At 32.8% G+C, this 22,362-nt stretch overlaps 3 protein-coding genes across 9 annotated transcripts; 1 reads left to right on the top strand and 2 right to left on the bottom strand.

Annotated features, from left to right (window-relative positions):
• Window positions 1-400: 400 nt before the first annotated feature.
• LOC145740581 (putative oxidoreductase YjmC) lies at window positions 401-4,387 on the bottom strand. 2 transcript variants are annotated; one of them, XM_081996135.1, is made up of 11 exons: window positions 4,369-4,387; window positions 4,072-4,123; window positions 3,875-4,000; window positions 3,659-3,814; window positions 3,416-3,604; window positions 2,895-3,010; window positions 2,738-2,836; window positions 2,485-2,680; window positions 2,236-2,390; window positions 1,798-2,186; window positions 401-1,267 (listed from the first exon to the last, which is right to left on the bottom strand). In XM_081996135.1, the coding sequence occupies exons 3-10, from the start codon at window positions 3,987-3,989 to the stop codon at window positions 1,995-1,997; spliced, it is 1,218 nt and encodes a 405-aa protein (XP_081852261.1). In that variant the 5' UTR covers window positions 3,990-4,000; window positions 4,072-4,123; window positions 4,369-4,387; the 3' UTR covers window positions 401-1,267; window positions 1,798-1,994. The 2 variants fall into 2 exon arrangements, with proteins under 2 accessions (XP_081852261.1, XP_081852260.1); XM_081996134.1 differs by lacking the exon at window positions 4,369-4,387 and adding an exon at window positions 4,181-4,323.
• Window positions 4,358-22,275, top strand: fdl (beta acetylhexosaminidase fused lobes). 5 transcript variants are annotated; one of them, XM_081996128.1, is made up of 11 exons: window positions 5,817-5,964; window positions 6,030-6,174; window positions 16,078-16,232; window positions 17,570-17,727; window positions 17,891-18,230; window positions 18,320-18,464; window positions 19,060-19,306; window positions 19,366-19,489; window positions 19,904-20,162; window positions 20,556-20,787; window positions 21,151-22,275. In XM_081996128.1, exons 2-11 carry the CDS (start codon window positions 6,157-6,159, stop codon window positions 21,396-21,398), a joined length of 1,926 nt encoding a protein of 641 aa, XP_081852254.1. In that variant the 5' UTR covers window positions 5,817-5,964; window positions 6,030-6,156; the 3' UTR covers window positions 21,399-22,275. The 5 variants fall into 5 exon arrangements, with proteins under 5 accessions (XP_081852257.1, XP_081852254.1, XP_081852255.1 ...); XM_081996131.1 differs by lacking the exons at window positions 5,817-5,964; window positions 6,030-6,174 and adding an exon at window positions 4,358-4,494; XM_081996129.1 differs by lacking the exons at window positions 5,817-5,964; window positions 6,030-6,174 and adding an exon at window positions 8,054-8,299.
• s-cup (spermiogenesis-related protein stanley-cup) lies at window positions 10,832-16,153 on the bottom strand. 2 transcript variants are annotated; one of them, XM_081996137.1, is made up of 5 exons: window positions 16,017-16,153; window positions 12,732-12,839; window positions 12,246-12,377; window positions 12,037-12,187; window positions 10,832-11,608 (listed from the first exon to the last, which is right to left on the bottom strand). In XM_081996137.1, exons 3-5 carry the CDS (start codon window positions 12,362-12,364, stop codon window positions 11,408-11,410), a joined length of 471 nt encoding a protein of 156 aa, XP_081852263.1. In that variant the 5' UTR covers window positions 12,365-12,377; window positions 12,732-12,839; window positions 16,017-16,153; the 3' UTR covers window positions 10,832-11,407. The 2 variants fall into 2 exon arrangements, with proteins under 2 accessions (XP_081852263.1, XP_081852262.1); XM_081996136.1 differs by lacking the exon at window positions 16,017-16,153 and adding an exon at window positions 12,940-13,068.
• Window positions 22,276-22,362: the final 87 nt, after the last annotated feature.

The following is a 22,362-nucleotide window of genomic DNA, read 5'->3' as shown; positions in this document are numbered from 1 at the left end:
AAACCTTCATGTATTATACATAATTTTATACTATAATGTTTTATACATTTTTGAGTAGTTAAAGGTAAAAAGTGACCAAACTGCTCTTTTTAAAAACTAACTCTATTTCTACTGAATGTAGCATTGGTTATTTGAGGAGTTACAAAAAAATGTAAATAAAGAAAGTTATAGGAAATTTCATTTTCCACAGGATTGTATTAAAGTGTTTTTGCCATTAGAGGCATCCTTAAGGCGTTACACAAGACAAAAAGTGATAAGTGAGAATATGCCGCATTTTTTTAAATATAATAAATTGAAATTACTTGACTATTAAAGAACATAACTGATGAAGCGAAACAACGCGTATAACATGTCATACTTGACTGCTCACCTAGCATATCAAATAAACAAAATTACAAAAATTAATTAAACATTTATTTAATTTCAAATTTCAACAACCTAAAATAATATTATTTAATTAACAACAACATATAATATAACACACTATAAACATTTTTCTTTGCGTTAAAAACTAAAATTTAAATCTTTTAACTGTAGTTATAGTATAATTTAAAAAACTCAACATTAAATTAAACAAAGTGACCTAAATTAAAGTTTTGAACTTCAAATATTGTTTGCTTGTTCAAGTTTAATTAAAATTTGACTTATTCTATAGCAGAATTTTATTATACAGTATGTACAAATTATAAGGAATGAAATCGTTTCACAGCAACTTTGAACACACATTTTTGCATGTATTGCAAACAACTGAATATTATTAATGACAGCAACGTGGAGAATTATTATATTAGTTAAATTGTACAGGGTGATTGATTTAAAAAATTTAAACCACCCCAATACAAGCTTTATTTTTAGTTTTAGAGAAAAACTTTCAATACGAAAAGGATAGATATATCTTATATCTATACAGGGTGTCCCAAAATTACGTGACTAACCAAACTTACCTTTTTTATGATGCTATATTTTTTATTGCAAGTTCGAATTCTATCGTAAATTCTAGGCTTATTTGACTAATATCTTCTGTATCGACATTCAATTTGTTTTCTGTCTATTAAGGTTAGTTTGGTAAGACACGTAATTTTGAAACACATATAGTTACATTTTATCTACAAAAATAGTAGATCTTCGTATCTATCATTTTTGTATTAAAAGTTCTTGTCTAAAACTAAAAATAAAGCTTGTAATGTTGTGGTCTAAATTCAATCAATAACCCTGTAGAGAAGGTGTGCCAGTTATACATTTTCTTGCTAGAAAACATCGAAATTTACTATGAATATTTCCCTCATGTGTTAAATGTCCCATATGAGCAGTGCATTTTCACCAGAATGACAGCGATAATTGCATTTCGATAATTGCACTGTACGTATCTATAACGACTGCATTGTTGTAGAGCCTATTGCTAGTATACTAATTGTTGTCTTTGCGCAGTTTTTTGACTTTTTATAACCAAACCATGTCAAACGCGATGTCAACAATAAATTAATGAACGGTTTGGAACTTGTTCATTGAGCTCCATTGAGCAATCTATAGTTGCAGCAAAACCAAAACATTTTCTTTATTCGGGAAATATTCCCCAAAATTACATTCGTGCCTTAAAAATGACCTGATAATTCTGCGTTCAAACTTGTTATCTTTGCAAACTGCATTCGGTCATTTTCATATTTTTTTCTAAAAAAGCCCTCCACCTTCGGTGTCGGGCTCTTTCGCCAAAAAAATATGAAAATAAACTCATGCAGTTAAGAGATAACAAGTTTTCAGGCAAAATTATCGGTAATTTTTATGCACTTGTGCAATTACCCCCGATAATTAGATAGTAGTATTTTTACGATAAAGAGTATTTTTAAGAAAGATATATTCGATGTTTTTGAACAGTGGAGCTCCCCAACGTGCTGAAGAATACTTTCTAAGACAAAAAACAATTATTTCAACTTCTAGTCGTAATTGGGTGAACCTTGATAGGGTAGGTACCACCACCTATTAATTACAAAAAAAAATCAATCAATCGGCTCATCAGAACTTAAAATAACAGTTTTAGACACCATCCGATCAACTTTCAACTCTTCTGCCAACTTGCTGTTTGTCTTGTGCTGATTTTCCACATATCTGAGTCCGCCTTCGTGGTGAACCTTTTCCATATGGGCTTTTTCTTTGTCTCCATGTACCAAGACGGGTTTCTTACTGTCAACCTGTATGGCATTAATTAAGTAAATAACGAAATAGCTTCTTGACACTTACAGGCTCAAGATTCCGTAAGTAGCCAATTAGAGATTGCATTCTATCCTCAAATCCTGGAGCAAAAACTTTAGGATTGATGGCCATGAAGGCTTGTCCTAAATTGGCTAGCTCATGTGACGCTCCCCATCTTCTCACATTAGGACCGAAAGAGGATCCTTAATGATTACTTTATTATTTAACTACATTTTGCAGTTTTATATAGTGATGATTCGCATAAATCTCATCTTCACAATACTTAACAAACTTTACCTGACAAAATTCCACAAAGAATTTCCACTAGCATTCCCAAACCGTAGCCTTTGTAGCCCGAATTTACCTCGCTTCCTCCCAAAGGCATCAATTTAGCCGACTTGTAAGCTATCGTCGGGTTGTTTTCCGGAAGTCCCTCATCATTTAAAGCCCATCCTTCCGGAATTGGTTCCCCTTTTCTTTTGGCTATTTCTATCTAGGCAATGAACGTACATTATGCCTAAACGGAGATGATTGCAAACTGGTAAAATACCTTTCCTAGAGCTACAGCAGTGGTGGCCATATCCAATACAAAACTGTCACCATCTTTTCCAGGAGCGCCCAAAGATAGTGGATTCGTCCCTAAAGTTGCCTGTATTAACAAAAATTACGGGTTTTGGAAGAAGTTAACTAAAACAGTAGTTTCATACCTGTTTAGCTCTTGTAGGTGTCATTAATGGTGACGTATTAGTTACACTGAATCCAATCAATCCTGCTTCAATGGCTTGCAGGGTATACATGCCAGCAATTCCGTAATGATTCGACCCTGTTTTAAGAAATTGTCCCTGTTATTGTTATAGTGTGAACTGCCAATAAATAGCAACAATTCAGGGTTACATTTTCAATGCGTTAGCATTGCTATCTCATAAACTATAGTTGATAGAGCTTTAGTTCTTTTTCAATTAAGCATAGCTCCGTTTTTTAAGAAGCCATCACAGAGTGAATAAAGAAGTTGAAGCAAATTTCATGCTCTATAAGGCTACATAAAGGTGTTTTCACCCTTAGAGGCCTCCTCAAAGATATACAGTGCAAAAAGTGCCATTGCTTTTCTAAAATAATCAATAAAAAAGTGATAAAAAAAGAAATTTAATTTTTTGGCTTTCTTTGTTATCTCCGGATAAAACTTTTTGTTTTTTTTTAACAAATTATTGAGGAAAAAAATGATAGCGACCTTTAGCAGCAACAAAACCAATTCCAGTCTCCTGAGCTTTTTGTATCGCAATTTCCATCGCTTTCTTGCCAATCACAGCTCCTAAACCGTTTTTCCCATCCAAACATGCTGTAGATACGGTTTCGTTCAGTACTACTGGAAGTACGTTGGCATCTGTGGTACCATCCTGGATATCTCTAATATACATTTCTATAAATAAGTCACCAGTAAGTTTACTTTAAAATTTATGAGATATAAACGTACCTAATCGGTTCATTCCATGACTGTAATGTCCTCTATAGTCGGCTTCCAATAAATTACTAGAAACAGTTTCTGCATTTTGTGCTGAAGCACCCACAGCCAGAAAGCAATTTTTCATAAATTTCTTTGCCTCATCTAAAGGGGTTATCAACTTCGGTCCTGTCAATTTCAGTTATAATTAGTTAAACAAATTAAAGAATTTGTATGGTTTAGTCCAACCTGTGGAGATTTCTCTGTGCATCTGTGATTTTCTTTGATATTTTCTTGCGCTATAACTGTCGAAGCAATAGTATTGGGTTGGAACTCGTATTATGGTCACTGTCCTTAGCGCCATTTTTAGTTAATCTACAAAACATATAACATTTTAAATAAGTAATAGTTGTTATTATAACCTTGACGAAACAAATTTAACTTACTTTTGAATTGATGAGTAAAATCTTCTACTAACCAGTCTGTAAGCGCACCGCACTACAAATAAATACCAGTTAAACGACTGAATTATAACAACATTTTATACTAATTTACGATTTTAATAGCCACGGTTTATCAATTATTATCGTTGAAGGTTACGCGTACTTTTGCGACAACAATATCCGCGTTACGCGTGGAAAACCAGCTGATCACGAAGCGCAGAATCGCGAGCAACGATCGGAAAATCAAGTTGGAAAACCTTGATCCAATGGCGTCCAGTTATTCGGACGACTTTTCCTAACCTTATATTTCGGATCCGTTTCGCTGTTTCGGAAATACGTTTTTCCTGGGATTAGGTGGACGAAAAACTGTTTGGCGAGCATGAAACGACCGTACGCCTAGACTGCTGATCATGACAATGAATCTAGGTGTGATATTTTTCATGTTTGCACGAATTATTCGCTTTTGAGCGTTCAATGTCACGTAACTGTGGTGAGATGAGCAACAATACTGAAGTTTTCGTATTAAAATTTTATTTATAAGTCAAGGCTTCAGTTAAAAAAACGGAATAATGTATACAGGGTTGGTGCGTATATTTAGACTGGTAACAAATTTTTAGCAAGTAGAAAAAGACTGTTATCACAAAAGTTAAAACACCCGGTATATTTTATGATTAATTGATAGATCTTTGAATTCTGATACCAAAAGTATATAATATTGTGTTGAATTTGAGTTGATGCTTCAGAGGAAATTTGACGTCACGATGACGTAATTTAACAAAACAATGCATTGGCCAACTGTCAAATGACATCATCGTGACGTCAAATGATGATAACGCATTCACTATTTTTTGATTATTTATGACAATTGTGATTTTGAAAATCAATACAATTACAATTTTTACCATCATTCCTCGAATACAGCTTATTGAAAATATATATACCATTATACAGGGTGTTTGGATAAAAAAGTCTAAATTTATTTTTTCTTTTCTTAATATCGTGAACTCATAAAATCAATACTAAATCGTTGACTATTCAATTTTTAAATTTATATTTATTTAGTTTTTTCAAAAATGATATTCTACTAATATCTTCTTTACTAAACTGGCTTTGAATTGGTTAAATAGCAAAATGTAGTATTTAACTCCCATTTTTCCGGAAAACAGCAAAGAATAATACAATTTGGCAACTAGAAATCAGTTTCTCATAAAATACTCGAAAAATTTCTTCCTCAAACCACTCTGCAGCTTTTATGGTACACATGTATAACCAATCTGGGGCACATTGTATATGCCTATAAACCCATGTGAGTGTTCCAGATGGAAGAGGAAGGAAAATAAACTACAAATAGCACTTATAGAGATCTTGTAACGATCGTAGCTTTTCAGCAAACACTCTCTCCTTTAGGTTCCTCTGCAAGAAAAAATCACACTTATTCAAATCTGGTGATCGTGGAAGCCAGCGGACATTCCCAAACCTGGAAATGAGGTGTTGGAAATAATTTCTGAAGCAATTTTAAAAATATTTCTCTTTAAATTTGTTTAAGTTTATGAACTGAGCTTGCAGAATTTTTATTTGCTTTGGTTAATACATTTTTAGTGAAGTTAAAATAATTGGACCGTATCAAACTGCAGGCACTTTAGGCGGGTTTACCTTCTGGGCTGTCGATTTTACTTTCATAGACATTTTTGTGCGAGCCGGGGCGACAAGAAAATGAAAGAAGGCAAACCACTATTCGTACATCCACGGAGAGGCCATCGTCATCTAGACGGCCAAGGTTTTTACCTGGTCACTGGTACATACCACACCAAACCATGTCGAAACGTTGCCAACCATGCCGTGGCAAAATCGCACCGCGTCCAAGTTAACGTGATTTTTGTTAAATTTTTCGAGCCGGTTTGTTTGCTAAATTATATACGAGTGCCAATTTTTAAACAGCGTCTTTTTCCTTGGAAAACCAGGTAGACACAATAGAAGAAATCTTGATTCGAGTGTCAATTGGTCGGCTAGAGAGGCGAAATCAGTGTTACACGCTTGTCGAGTTTTGTCAATGATTTCCTTACATTTAGTTTGGGGCTTTTATCTTGAATGAATCAAAGTTTAAAGGTAAGAAGAAGTTCGGCACAGTGAAAAAGTGTTTTATAGAGCCCCAGCTGAAAATATAAAAAAAATGTGTTTGATATTTAGTTTAACTTTTTCAGATAAAATTAACTGTTAAATGTAAAATCGAATTTTCTCTTTTTAAAGCTTAAATTAACTCTTAATAATTGCTTGGAATTACATCACCAGTGGACAATCGAAATATTTCAATTCTGATGTGCCAAAATCACGTGAGCTAGTAGAAAAATGTTTACAAATCACCCTATACGTGTGTCTATTACATTGATTACCAATTGCATTATAGCGCTGAATCCTCTCATTACTTATACTTATAATATAAAGTATACCTATAATATAAAGTTACTGAGGCTGACATACTTGGGACTAAAAGTTTATTAAAATTGACAGAAACTTCTCTAATGCCAGATGCCTCTAAATACCATTAAAATGTTCCCAAAAATGTCTGGGAGGTTTACAAGTCTCTTAAACCTTCTGATTTTTTTTTTAAACAGTCAAAAACTGCTGTATAATTTTATGAATACCAGAAACCTCTAAAAATAGTATTTAAAAGCTCCCAAAAGCTATCAGGGGCCTCAGTAAGTCTCCTAAACTGTCACAGAATTTTTTAAATTATTTTCAGAGGTTGCTATAATTATTTTAGGAATGCCAGAAGTGTTGTCAGTACCACTAAAACGCCCTCAAAAACTTAAGGGGACTCTACAGGTCTCCCAAACTTTCACAGAATTTTTTTAAATTGTCAGAAGCTGCTATAATTATTTTAAGAATGCCAGAAGCCTCTCAATACCACTAAAATGCTCCCAAAAAAAATTGCGGAGCCTCTACAAGTCTTCTAAAGCTTTTGCCAAGAATTTTTGAAAATTGTCTGAAGTTTCTAGAATTATTTTAGAAATAAATGTCTGAGGCCTCTACAAGTCTTCTAAACCTTCTGAAAATTTTTAAAAATTATCAGAAACTTCTCTGTAGAATCATTTTGGCAATGCCAGAAACATTTCGATGCTGCTGAAAACCTCCTAAAAAATTCAGATGCCTCTACAAGTGTTCTATAATGTTTAACAATTTTTTAATGTTGTCATGTCATGTGTAGGCTTTTTGAATAACTTTTTCAAATGGCAGACGCTTATAAACACTGTGAAACACTTTTAATACCTCCTATAAAACCTCTTCTATCTCTTCCAAGATTTTTTGAAAACTGCGTCCTCTAGAATTATTGTGGAATTCGCTAAATACGACTGACAACCCCCCAAACATTGCCAAACGTTTTTACCACAATCCTAGAGCGTCTATTTTTTAAAAAAATTGCCAGATACCTTTTGTCAGAAAACATTGTCCATATTGAAGTTTAGGTTGGCACAAATTTTGATTGGACTTCTCATATAAGGAAAAATAATGTTGCTTATTGATGGTCAGAGTTGCAAACACTGGAGTGATTAAATTATACTTTATACAAGGTGATTAAAGTTATTAAAGACAAGAGTTTTTTTTTTTTCTTCAGTTGAATGACGACTTGGTGAATTGATAATCTGACTTGAAATTAAAAGAAAAACAAACTGAAAAGTCTCTTAACCTGGCCTGATTGAGGTTATTTGCATTTCAACTTAAATAGTTATTAAGTGCCATTTATCTTAACTTGTATATGATAAAGACATTGTTATCTTTTAGGAATTTTTTTTAGTAAGCAGTTGTTTCTGAAAGTATAATCCTTGATCTCGCACAACTTTAGACTTGATACTTTTATTCTTTGATTATATTAAAGTTCGTCCAGTCTGGTCAAGACCACTTACGTTATAGAAATCAATTTGACGAGCATATCACATGTGAAGAACCTAAAAGTAAATTAAGCGGATCAGTTTTAAAAATAGGACAAGATCTCGAAATATATTAGTACCGTACCAAGTCGCGTTCGTGTAGGTACGTTGCCGGTAATGTATGCTAAGTAGTCGAAAATGTACTCTTTTTTTCGGCTAGACTACACATGACTCGATCTGGGACAAAACAACGTCACACTTTCGATAATTTTCACTTTTTTACAGTTATGTGTGTTAACTTTTTTAAATGTGTGAACAGAGCGTGACATAGTGCAGTATTTTTTGGTTTTATTAGAAACTTTCTGGTAGGTATCCAAAATTGCTCAATTTAATTAATTAAAATTGTATTTATAACCTTTGCACAAAGTAATTAATTCATTAATTCTTGAAGTGTCCATTTGCCAAACAAACTTGCAAATTGCGCAAGCAAAGCTGTCTCATTCGTGCAAAAACAAATCAGATTTACTATAAAACCACTAATTTGTCAAACTTTAGTTTTATACAGGGAAATCAACCATAAAATGCATAATTATGCTAAACCTCTTTATTTGTTGTAAAAAGTGCTCCTTATACGACATCGATGAACCAGTTTGCGGTTCTAAAATACGTGGGGGTTATCATAATAATGTCAGTATGTATGTATCTATTTGGTTTTGTTGTTAGTTTACATTATAGCTTTAAATTAGTGCAACCAAAATTTGATTTGCTTTATTATTGACTTAAAAATTCGTGAATTTTGATTATTTGAAGCAATTTACAGCTTTTAACTTTTGGAAGTGGATTAGTAAAAGTAAAATCGAGTTTTCAGGTAGCTTACAGGATTTGATTGGAAAGTTACTAATAAATTTGTAAACACGTAAGTCATTCAACATATTGTTAAGATGATACGGTAGTATTAGTCAACACAATATGAAATATACCCTTGATTTTGTTAATGTTTGTAAATCATTAATAAAAATTGATTTATAACATCGTAGTGTTGTGTTAGAACTGGAAATTTGCATTTACGAATACTGCGTAGCATCGTTCTTGGCTGGTTTTTTCATTTTCTTCACAATACAATTTGATAGGTTAGTGTTGCCAAGTTTTCATAAAAAAAGTCAATATTTAATTTGATTCTGTATTTCTGGTTTAACAGAGGCAAAATTGCCTAAAAATTACTAAAAAAGTAGTAATTTTTTAATTTTTCTACTTTGTAAAGTTAGTTTTATTGCTTTATTTATTTAAGGAGTTTTTACTTTATTTACTTTTGCCTGTAGAGCTGAAATAAGTAGCTGAACCAACTACTTTAAGTAGTAAACAAGTAAAATAGTAGCACATGTAACATTTGCAGAATATTTTAAAATATGTTTAATTAAAGCTGTAACCTATAAAAATCTATTTTGTCCCAAAAGTGGCAAGTTGGCAACACTGTCATTTAAATTGCAATTTTATCGTTATTTTTGTGGTCAAAATTTGCAACGTTGCCATTTGAAAGCTACTTTACCAATCAATTTTTAGTTTTGTCACTCGCAAATTTTGGTCATATTTTTGTTTTTGTATTTGAAACTGTATTTCATCTTCCTTGCGTGACACCTGTTTAAAAAAAAATGTTTTTTTGGACTTCCTGCACAGTGTGGGTGCATGATTATACACCCTGTATATACGCTAATAAATACCATAAAGTCAATAACCTCAATGACAATAGGTAGGCTAGATAAGAATCAGAGACCATTACTGACTTATTAATGACTCGATTATGTTATTATAATGGTTCTACAGCTAAAACGTCAATATTTTTGGTTTCGTTTATTTGTATGATATTTCTGTTTACTGTTTAAATTTTACGGAACTAAAGTTAACTATCAACATCCTCCGGATATCAACTATCAACTCTTTCATGCATTCCGTTTATTTTTAATTCAATTGGAAATTGTGCAAACATTGTTTTTTTTTCATTCAAGGATTTCTATCATTAGCTGTAGGTTTTTACCTGGTGTCCCAACTTATAATCAACCAAAGGAGTAACGAAACCCTTTTTATTTTAATAGTTATTTCTAGCTTTGCTAATTTTCAACTGAAAACCCACCAAATTTTTCTAGGTTTTCTATATTAACATTTACAATTTCTTGTAGACCAAACCCATTTAACGTATCCCATAAAGCTAGTTTTACTGTTTTTACAACAATGGCGTAGGAGGATATTCGAAATTAGAAAGCGTAATCTGTAATTATTAGTATGACATGACTAATTATACCATCAGCGTCTCCTTCGCTTATTGCACACCAAGGTCAACCTAAATTATACATGTGCTACTTAGCTTTTGTGCCAAACTATACTTTATTGTCTATATTATTTACCAGAGAGTGTTTTTTCCTTTGATATTATCATTATATTACATATTATTTACGTCAATTTCAGTCATTAATCACCTGTATTTAAATCAATAGAAATGTAATTTGCGTGCTTTTAAACTAGCATCAAGATGTAATTATGTCAATTGCGTTTATCCGGTTTATCAATTCTGAATCCATTGTCGTAGTCAAATTCAAACTTGGAGTATTAATGTATTTTAAAATTCACTGTATTGTTCTGTGTCTTGTTTGAAAGGTATGTAATGCAGGTAAAATGTAAATTTAATCACCTTATTTTAGATTAGTGAAGTTGTACAGAGAAAACGGCACTAATGAGACGTCATTGTGTGTGTGTCATCATCATTGTGCATCATCAGTGTTGTGACTTATTCTAGTGAAATCTGGAAAGTTTTTTAAAACGCTTTTGGAAAAATTATATTATTTAAGGGTTGGTTAAGAGAGTGTTATATTCAAAATCAGTTTTTACAATACAGAAACAAACTGTTGTTTATGCGATTTTTATTTATTATTTATTACTCAGTTTGATTGTGGCTTAATCTTTAAATTAATTTTTATTTAAAGTTTTTACAAGGCAAACTTTACGTATTATGCTATGCTATTTTTTCCTAAAAACTTTATACATTATAAGTTGTTTAATATTATTATATATTTAATTTAGTTTTATCACAACGTTGAAGATATTAAAGCCAATTTTACTGTTCTTCACATTAAAAGCTCAAAAAGAAATTAATTTATGACAGTTGTGTGAATTTCAGTTTGGGGGTATTTTATTCGATTTTCAAGCTGCAAGTGCGGACAGAAAATTGTATTGAAGAAAATCAAGACAATAAGGCTTTTCACTTTTATGTAATCATTTCTGAATTCAAAAATTAGTTGCAAAATTGATATTTTACATTCAAATTCAAAGTTTAGATTTATGTACTGAAAATAATTTTACAATTTTTTTATTAAATTTAAATTTTTTACTGTGTTTACTACTAATAGAATTATCTTCTTGATTAACGTTTTTCACTCAATTTTTACACTAAACGCTAATTAAATTTATTAGACAAAATTGAATCACGCATATTGAGTCCAGTGAACAGGTGAGGCCGGCCTCAAACTACGTAAAGCCGCCTCATACGATGGCAACCCTGTACTGTCTGCAGATTTTACTGAGGCCGATTTTTGATCGGACACCACAGTGTCGTAGGGGGGCGGGGGGGCGGGGGTAAGGCATCTGGGGCTTCCTCTTTCGTAGTCTTCCATTTCTACCAACCTCTAAAAAATCTCCAAAAAATTAATTTTGATATTAGTGGTCACGTGACTATTGTTAGAAACTGACAGTTTTCAATTTTGTTAGCAATTTGAAAATACCATAAAAAAACAATAATTTGACATACAACTGTTTTGACAGCTTTAGTCTGCATTTCATAATTTGACAATTTGATATTAGATATTTTCAAACTTTAATAATTATAGATTGCAGAAAATTTTCACTATTTTAATTGAACTTTAAATGATCACGTTACCATTTTGACAGTTATTCTGTTCCTGTCCTTACTTGACAGTTGCTAATTTTTGATTTGATACAAAATCTTGTAGACTTATTGTGAACAGCAGAAAGATCACGTGACGAATAAAAAAAAAAGTTGTATAAACTAAGACAAAAATAACAACCAATTACTCTCTTTTAACATTTTACTTACACTTTGTGCAGCTTCCACCGTGTATATTTGCAAAGACAATCCAGGATCTCTCCAAATCATCGACGATAAACTGGGACTGGCTTTTCTGTTCGTTTTGTGACAGCAATAGCAAAGGATGAATATTCCCAAAATGATTCCACTTAGCATTGCCCTGAATTATGAATTTTCAAATAATACAGAGTGTTCCAAGTTAATGAATGAAAACTTACCCTCCCAATATAATGTTAACCCCATGCACAGGGGCGGGGGAAGACCCGAGTGGGGGGTTCATAGGTGTTTGATTCAAAAGGTCCTCATTAGTAGAAGGTGCAATTGCAAATTTTCTCATATAGATTTTACACCTGAAATTTTTAAATTCAAATTATCCTAACAATTCTATTATCGTTCACCCACGAATTCAAAACTAACTAATACCCCGTTTTTAATTTGGCTGCTTAAAAGAGTGTTTTTGCAATTTATCTAAAGTTTAATTAGAATTTCGAAAAATTGCCTGACAGTGTAGACAGAGGGCGGTTAAAACAAAGTTTGCCCACGTTTATGGCATTACGTGATCATCGGATATTCTCTGTGTATTCTAGTTAAGGTTTTTCAAACTGACGTACGGATAATATTAACTTTAATTAGGTCTGTGTGGCATCAGTCAGCAGTTTAACAAAATGCTATTTTTGTGAAAATATTTGTCCTTTACTACTCACCTGGTTATTAAAGCCGTTGTGTTGTTAGTTCTGGATTTTTTACGATTTCATCTTTGAAACACTCTGTAACGTTCTAATCAATGCACACATTCTAAGTTCCAGTTAAACCTAAAAAAAAAATTAATGCCCTTAACAGTATACACAGTGTTTTTTTTATTTATTAATTATAGTATTTTTATATTATCTTCTGGTAAAGATTGAAACTTACTGATTGCCTTTCAGACCGCATTTTTACGCGTACGCTAGTCTAGTACAAAGGGAACTGAAACTACATACTAATTTTTCCAGAAATAATCGATACCCTGGAGTTTATATTATAGCAAGGGACTGGCCTAGCTACAGTCACTTTTAATTAAGTGACGTCAAATGTATAGGTAGAAAGTCGAACGAACTCGACTTATTAATAAAAAATTAAACAAATTCATTCCGTTTCACCTTTAGAGAAATTACTTCGGTAATCACTCGAATTTACGTTTATTTAATAAAATAGATTTAAATAGTAGATAAAACACATCAAAGTGTATTAACAAAATTAATGGGAAACGTAAAACGTTGTTGACAGGTGTCAATTTAACTTCACCTGTGATTTTAAAAAACAATAAAATTACAATTTTCAAGTGGCAATAATGAAAAACGGCTAAAACAAATGTCGACTTTTTATATATTTTTGAAATCAGAAGAAAAAAAATCTATTAACTCATCACAAAATGTATATGGTGGTCCATTAAAAATTTATCAATTTTGTATTATTTTTTACTTTTGTCTATGATTTTAAGAGAATTAGAGAAGCCCTAGAACTTTTGTATTAACAGTTTTTTATATTTGCAAAACGAAAGTCACCACAAGCTGTTTAAATATACAAACTAACCCTGTACCGGGTGACCCAATAAGACGGTTCCTCGGCCATATCTCAGAAACCGTACGTCGTATAACTTTGGGGTTACAAAAAGCCAATTTACGTAACTCTATCCATTTCTGGTATTTTTTTTTTTTTTTTGAAAATTATATCCAAAATTTTTAAATTTTTGCATTACGGTTATTTTTTGGGTATTGGATACCACAAGAAACAAAAAACCGCTCTTTCATCTCCGAAATTCTGACTTTTGTCGTTATTTTTTCCATTCGTTTTTTAGATTTTTTCAATTTTAAAAATTGTCTTTGACTGCCTAGTTAGCTTTAGGTTAATGGTAGAAATGTAACGTAGACTGTCACTTGTCAAAATGTAATTTATTTAGAGTGCCACGCCCTAAAAACTGTCAAAATTGCTTACTTCAAGGTTATGTCCAAAATCATTCCAGTTAAAGCAAATTGGATTTCAGATTCGTGTTCTTCAGTTTTAAATTAGTAAAAAGGTCACTTTGTTTGAGCAAAATCGAATGTGGTTGCTGTTAGTATACTAAGCCCAAAAATCCCAAATTTGAGTCAAAATTTGTATGTCCCAGACAATGTTTTCAACATTTCAAATTAAAAATTGGCTTAAAATCTTGCATTTTGACTTTCAAACTTTAAAAATTGGCTCAGAAACTTGTCTGACTGTCATTTATATGTTTCTAGTTTGAAAAATCTTAGTTCAAACTAGAAAAAAAAAAGTCAAAATTAGGGTTTTTAAGTCAACTTTTATTTTTCAAACACTGATTTTAACATTCCCAGCTTAAAAATTGACTTAAAAGCTTTAATTATGACTTTCAAACATTAAAAATTTACTTAAAAGCTTGTAATTGGAGTATCAAGTAAATTTTCAGGTGCCTGACTGTCATTTTTATGTTTATAGCTTGAAAAACTTAGTTAGAAGTCAAAATTTGGGTTTTTAAGTCAACTTTCATTCTTCTAACATTGTTTTTAACATTTTTAGCTTAAAAATTGACTTAAAAGCTTTGATTTTGATTTTTAAATGTTAAAAATTGACTCAAAAACTTGTAATTGGACTATTAAGTAAATTTTCAGGACTGTGACTGTTATTTTCATGCTTTTATCCTTAATATTTTAACATCCAAGCCAGAAATTAGGGTTTTAAGTTAATTTTCATGTCCCAGACATTGTTTTCAACGTTTCAAATTAAAAGTTGGCTTAAAATCGTTGATTTTGACTTTCAAACTTTAAAAATTGGCTCAGAAACTTGTTATTGACCTATCAAGTCAATTTTCAGGTGTCTGACTATCATTTTTATGTTTTTAGCTTGAAAAACTTAGTTATAAGTCAAAATTAGGGTTTTTTAAGTCAACTTTCATTTTTCCGCCAGTAGGTTAGTTATGACACCTTGACACAAATTTAAAAAAATCAAAAAAATTGTTTCTACATGAAAAAGTAGCCAAATAACTTCCAAATAAGCCGGTGAAAACCGTTTTTCAAAATCTTGTTTCTTTCCTAAAACTTTGTTTGTTTGTTATGCAAAATGTATAGAAAATGCAATTTTCAAATTTAAGATGGCAGTTGGCACCTCTCGTGGTCATTTTTAGAACTTGAAAATATTTTCCAGCGATTCTTCATGGCCAATTTATCCACTAATTTTTTTACCCCAAAGTCATACGACGAACGGTTCCCGAGATTTGCCCGAAGAACAGTCTTATTGGGTCACCCGGTACATACAGAAATGCGAAAAATAAAAAATCACCAAAATAAACTTAAGACACTTTTCAAAATCACGTGATGGCAATATTTGCATTTAAGAAGGTCTTTGCGTTTTGTTTAAGCTTCAGTTACAAAATAAATGACATTTTTACTTATCCATCTATTTATGTGTTAAAAACAAGATGTGTCTGGAAATCAGACACATTGTCAGGCGGAAAATTCCAATAATGCACCTGAATTTCGCATGCACGAAAAATCTAATAAAAGAGTTAGTGTTTGAACAGTCGAGTCTTCCAGAAACAAAGTGGCGGAAAATAGAATTCCGGAAAATGCTTGTAGGTTTGCATTAGTCAAGTTATTGGAGCGATCCATACCGAAAAGGGGAAACTTTACCGAAAGTCCGGCCTATAAATAGGTCAATCAAAACCTAACCGAAAGATATGTTTTTAGTTTTCTGCATGGTTTATGCGTAGTCTTGGTAATAGTTGTTTACTCCAAAAGGTTTAATTCTTTACTAAAGTAAAGTCTGGCAATGTTTTCTATTTAGGATTTAAGGCCAGTTGTATAGGTGACAGTCAATCTGAAGTTTAACTGAACCTATCCAACTCATCCTAAGTTTAGTAGTTTCCTGCATGTGTTTAACCAAAAAGCTAAATACTTTAACTTAATTACTGGCCTTTGCTATTGATCTCATACATTATTACATTGGCTACCTACATGTGGAATAGAAATGTAGTTTAGCTGTTTTCCAGTTCTAGAGGGTGTTTTCTTATTCCAGGGTCTCGAAAGTATGAAGCAAGGGGAGCTCCGTCGCGCTTTGATGGTCGCCACTCTGCTTTGCCTCTTTCTTTTCATCTACTTGTATTGGCAGCAATCCTCCAAACCACTCAACGCTCTTGTTCTCGCCTATAAGGAAATCTATAGTTCAAATAAGTGAGTATTGTTAAACCTCATGTTCTAGTAAAGTGTAAAATTGTGTGGATTAGCACTGACGCATGAAATATGATGAAACTTTTGTATCTGTATACAACGTTATACTTATTTCAATATTCAAACCCTAACAGAAACTCTATTAAATACAGATTGAAAATGTGAAACCTTTAAAATGACAACAATCAATCCAACAATTTCGTTTTGAAACTATTTTCCATCTTAACGAAGTTTCTAACCTTTCCAAAATGTCAATAGGACACAACTTCGGAATATTTTCCGAGCTCTCTTCGAAATCCAATCGCGTCCGAGCAATAACGGAAATTAGCGTAAAAGCCAATTACATTTCTAAAAGGTGTATTTACGAGCAGTTTAATTTTCTAATTGATAACCGCCATTTCGGTTTGAGCATTTTATGACGTTCGAATAAAACGAGACTGAATTTGCTGATAGTTTTAGATTTGGATCGATCTCCGAGCTTTTATTTAGCAATTCGGTTTGCATTTGCCTCGACACTTTTTCAGATATGGACCTTTATCGATTTGATGCAACATGCCTCAAACATGACTGAATAATGAATGATAACTGGAAACTGGATCTAAGATAGATTAATTCAAATTTGTTAGGCGTGACATCTGCTCCAGATTGATACGATACGGAAATCGATTTGTATAATCAAATTTATACATTGATTGTATAATAATTCTGATTTAGACTGCCTTCGAAGAGGTTACTTAATGATTATTAAACATATGTTTCAACTACATATAGTCACTGAAAACATTTAGGTAAATTTGATTATAAAAATGAAAAACAGGCTAATTTTCAGTAAATTGAGCTATGTCATTGAGAAAAACAGTGTTGTTCATGCTCATCTAGAAAAAGCAAGTTCAAGCAAAGTTTCAGTCCAGTCAAACAACATATCATTAGCAAGTTCTATTACCCCACATCTTTGGCTTTCTCTCAGCTTAACTAAAGTTAATTTCTTTCTTAGCTGGAAAATAGTAACCATACTCAAATCTACGTTTTCTATTTACATTTTCTACTACAGTTTGCTATTAATCATCCAATTCTTGTCTAGACATCTTCAGCTATATCTTCCAGAACAGATATGTCAATCTTTTCGTCACTATTTTTAGGCAAATCTTCCTGTTTATGATCAATTATTGAGTTTTCCAAACCTGATGCTTGATGACTTTCATTGTTTTTGCAACTCTCTCGACCAGTTCAGTGGATTTGAATTTCACAAAAACTTAGTCAACTAAATTGCTTCAGGCTTCTCCAGTTTTGTGGCATCTTTGATACTGAAAAGTTTATACGATCAATTTTTTCTCTCTCAGAAAACCTCACCAACCACAATGGACGTGGCAATGTTTAAACCAAAGATGCGAACGACACCACATCAGCGAAAATCTAAAACTGACTTCTCTAAGCACTTGCAGTATGCTTTGCGGATCCACACAGTTATGGCCTCAGCCCACTGGCCCTGTGACACTGGGTAAGATACTTTTGTTTTATATACAGTGTGTCGCAGAATACGTTTTCTTAATCCAATTGAAACGCCAATAGCTCAATCAATACTTTGTTTTTTTCTTGTTCTACTCTTCTTGAATACTATACTTAACAAGATCAATTACAAATTACTTTGTTTTAAATTTCAGGTAGTAAAGCTTTAGTGTTCAACGCTAATCAGTTTCAATTTGAGTCACTAGCAAGTGGTGAATCAAGAAACTTCCTCACGGAGGCTTTCGCCTCCTTCAACGAGAGTGTGTTGAGTTTAGTAGGTGGAGATCACAACTACGCGAAACAAAAGACTGATATTGCTAGATTTATAGTGCGAGTCACGATTGTTCACGGTGACGTGGTGAAACTGAAACTAAACACCGATGAAAGTTATAGTGTAGTGCTGAAATGTAAGGATAGTGATGTGATTGCCAACGTAACTGCCAAGACCTACTTCGGTGCTAGGCATGGTCTGGAGACTTTATCTCAACTTATTTGGTAAGACGTAAGTCAGATTTACTGTAGTGATAATCATGCTTATGTTAAGAAATTAAATTTTGAACATATTTCCAGTGTTTTAATTTTAGGTGGGATGAATATGAAGGTGATCAGGGAGCTTTAAAAGTACTTAAAGGAGCGACAATTCAAGACGCTCCAGCCTTCAGTTACAGAGGCCTTATGGTAGACACTGCCAGGAATTTTATGTCTATTGAAAGTTTAAAACGTGTCATAGTAAGTTTAATTGCCATTCCACTTATAATTTCTCAACATCACCTTTTTGGGGGATAAACAAGTTAATTTATGACCGGCTTGGGGCTAACGTCGGGAAAACACATTCATTTCCATATAATAGAAATTGATTTGATTGTTAGAAAATTCGTAAAATGATCCTCATAAAGTTATATTTTCTATTCGGATATTTTCGTTTATATGCTCTTTTCGCGGGGAAAATAAATGTATGACTTATTTTATAGTCTGATCCAACCTTTTGACTTATTTGACAGAAGTGGATAAGGTGAATTTATGTCTCCAATAAATTTATAAAATTGCATTTGCCTGTATATTCAGCACTTTAAAAATAACGTTATCAAAATTTGTCAAATGAAGATGTTAGTTTGAAATTCAATTACTTCCAACTGATTTATAATCAGTTTAATTACATTCTTCAATTCTCTTATAAAGTATATTTTCAAAAGATTATTAATCCTGATGGAAGTACAATACAGTCCATAGACCACTTTTTTGATCAGACTTTTCGTAATAGGTTTTTGAGGCAAAATTTAAAGTAAACTCAATCAGTCTGTCACTGAACGTACTTTTGTACTAGATTGGAATGGCATCCACTAAACTCAACGTCTTCCATTGGCATTTAAGTGATTCCCAAAGCTTTCCAATGGTACTACCAAGCGTGCCTCAATTAGCTCAGACCGGATCGTACAGTTCTGAGGAAACTTACGCTCCTGACGAAGTGAAAGCCTTGGTGGAGTTTGCCAGAGTTCGAGGAATTAGGACGATTTTAGAAGTTGACGTACCTGCCCATGCTGGTAATGGGTGGAAATGGGGTCCTCAAGAAGGTAGTTTAAACGACTAATTTTCGGTTTCGTACACTTTAATGAAATGTGTTCGAATGCAGGATTGGGAGAGCTTGCAGTATGCATAAACGAACGACCATGGAGTTTGTACTGCGGGGAACCACCTTGTGGACAGCTTAATCCAGAAAATCCTAATGTTTATGATGTTCTGGAGAAAATTTACAGGTAAATTATCTTAGTTTATAATTATTGCTCAGTGCTAGTAAATGCACATTTACGTAAATCTCAGCATAGTGAGTAGTTTGTGATTGGTCAAGAAAAGCAGCTTTCAGCTTGCTGCTTTCTATTGACCAATCACAAACTACGAACACTGTTCTAATTTACGCAAATACTGCACATGCGGACAGTTTTTCCCGCATTATATTATTTGCAAAATTTGCAGATTTAGATAAAAAACAATCTTGGCATTAATATTCATTGAAAATTCCTGAAAATGACAAAAGATAAAACGTCGTAGTACTTATCATTTCAGGCTCTTAATTTTATTATTCGAATGGCTTGCAAAGCTTATCAAATCCCCATTTTTCACTGCATCAGCAAAACAATTGTCTGGTATTTTTCAAAAAAAAATTTTTTTAGGGATTTGATCGAGCTTAGTGGCGAAAATGAAATTTTCCATTTGGGTGGTGACGAAGTGAATCTGGAGTGTTGGGCCCAGCACTTACAAAAAGGAAATACACCGAGCAACTACACTGATCTGCATGACTTGTGGGGCACGTTTACTACTAAAGCTTTGAACAAGTTGCAACAGGCCAATGGGGGTGAAAAAGTGCCGCACGTTATAGTGTGGTCAAGTAAATTGAGTAAACGACCGTATATTACAAAATATCTGGATAAGGTAGGTGAAGTTTCTAGTTTTTACCTAACAACTTAAAATTTGCGGTCAAAAGAGGTTTTTGTTGATTTTTGGTATTTCCTCTTCTTATACAATAAAAACTAGGCAAGGTGTAAAGCTAGTAAATATAATTTAGAAGTCTTTGCTAAATGGAAAGCTGCCGGCAGTAAATTAAAATTATCCCGGCACACTGAACCATTAGGGCGGTTTATAATTAAGAATTGGGGTGGTCAAATAAATCCTAAGTTGTTTAGCTGGTTAACTAATCCTGAGAGGTTTGCACAATGAAGAAGTTAAATTTGGAAAGAATGCTGTATTTCATTTGTTTGACTGTTTTAATGTTGTTAACAATCAAACTTATTATTTTAGATAATTTTATTTAGTTATAACTTTTAGAATCAAATTACCATTCAAAGTTGGGGAGCTAGTCAATGGACTGATACACCAGATCTGATATCTGATGGATACAAAGTGCTTATTTCCCATGTGGATGCCTGGTATCTGGATTGTGGGTTTGGTAGATGGAGAGAAACAGGAGATGCAGCATGCGATCCTTATCGACCATGGCAAACTGTCTACAATCACAGACCTTGGCAACAATTACGACTGAATAAAAAACAAATATTAGGTAAAAATCCTCACAACTTTGTAATCTTAATACAACTTGGTCCCTCAATAAATTTTGGCCTATAATATCAGGAAATTCCTAATAAATTATTAATGAAGCAAATTTATGACGTCAATTCAGTTAATCGAGTGACGTCATGGATAATCATTGATATTCGGGTGGGTTACTCATGCGTCATCAATTGCGTGTTTTATCACATTTTAAAAATAAATTTTAATGAGTTAAAAGAAAATAACAATTTAATTAGAACTTTCTAGGTCAATGCACGAAAATCAATAAGTTATTTTGTGTTTTTAGTGACTCGAAAAGTTGTAAATGACAATTTAGTTAAGTAGACAACTACTCTTGAGTTTGATATTTCAGGTGGTGAAGCATGCCTTTGGACTGAACAAGTCGACGAATGGAACTTAGATTCTCGATTATGGCCGAGAGCAGCTGCTTTAGCTGAACGTTTATGGACTGATCCGCAGCTAGACACCACCACCTATATGATCCAAGAAGATGTTTACACCAGGTTAACTACCCATCGAGAACGACTAATTAGCCGAGGAATAAAACCGGAAGCCATGTGGCCGGCATGGTGCACCCAGAATCCAGGAATGTGTCTTTAAGGAAGAAAGTAAATCGTAGATTTTAGTTGCGTAAAATAGTGCAAAACACAAGAAAAAATTGTATACAGGGTGTAGATGTGGTTCTGAATCAAATTTTAAGCCCAGATTTCCATGCTTCTGTCAGTTTTAGGCTTGTCTAATGCTAATGGTGCGTAAATCTCACAAAACTGCAGAATTGGAAATAAAATTCCAAGCAAATAATGAAAACAACACTGTATTATGTAGAGCGATGAAGAAAACGAGTTTTAGAAGTACTACCATGAAAAGATACTCGTTTTTCCATTTGGTGGACATAAATTGCTATTTTGGCCTAAAATTACTACTACATACTGCTTTCTGAATCACATCTACACACTGTATATTCTGTAGCAAATATACTGTGTATACCAATGTGTTAATGACGTGCCTTTGTCAGAGCAAAAATTCGTCAATCCCAGTTTTCCAGTGCTGTGATCTTGTTTTTTTCTTGCTTCATTGTGTACGAAGCGAATTTGCATACATTTTTTGTATGTCAATCATGTTAATGGTGTGCATGTCTTAAAGTAAGTGAAGTTTGTTATTTATAGTGTGGACAAGTTGTCGATAATGTTTAAATAACTTTAATGTTGGGTAGAAATGTTCGTAGGTTAATGGTTACTTTTGAATTTCAGGTGTTGTTTCTTCTTATTTAAGTAAATGAAACAGCACCAACTTTTAATTGATAAAAGTTTCAATTAAATTGTTTGTACTTTTAAAATAGTTATTATAATGACAAAGGTTGTATGTTGTAAATATTTAATAGGCAAATTGTAAATAAGTAAGTATACATAAATTGACTGCACGGAATTTGTGTTAGGACGACCAAACTAGATAGGAAAACTTGTAATTTTTTTATGAATTGTGGTGTTTTATTTGCCTTTATGCGACTTGGTCAGAAGACTAAATTATGCAAATATTTCTGTTTGAATCATAAATCAAACTTTTA

This window comes from Ips typographus, linkage group LG2 (genome assembly GCF_016097725.1).
Source record: "Ips typographus isolate SLU linkage group LG2, UJ_Ityp_2.0, whole genome shotgun sequence".
NCBI classification, from domain to species: Eukaryota; Metazoa; Arthropoda; class Insecta; order Coleoptera; family Curculionidae; genus Ips; species Ips typographus.
This window is presented reverse-complemented; position numbering and strand designations above follow the sequence as displayed.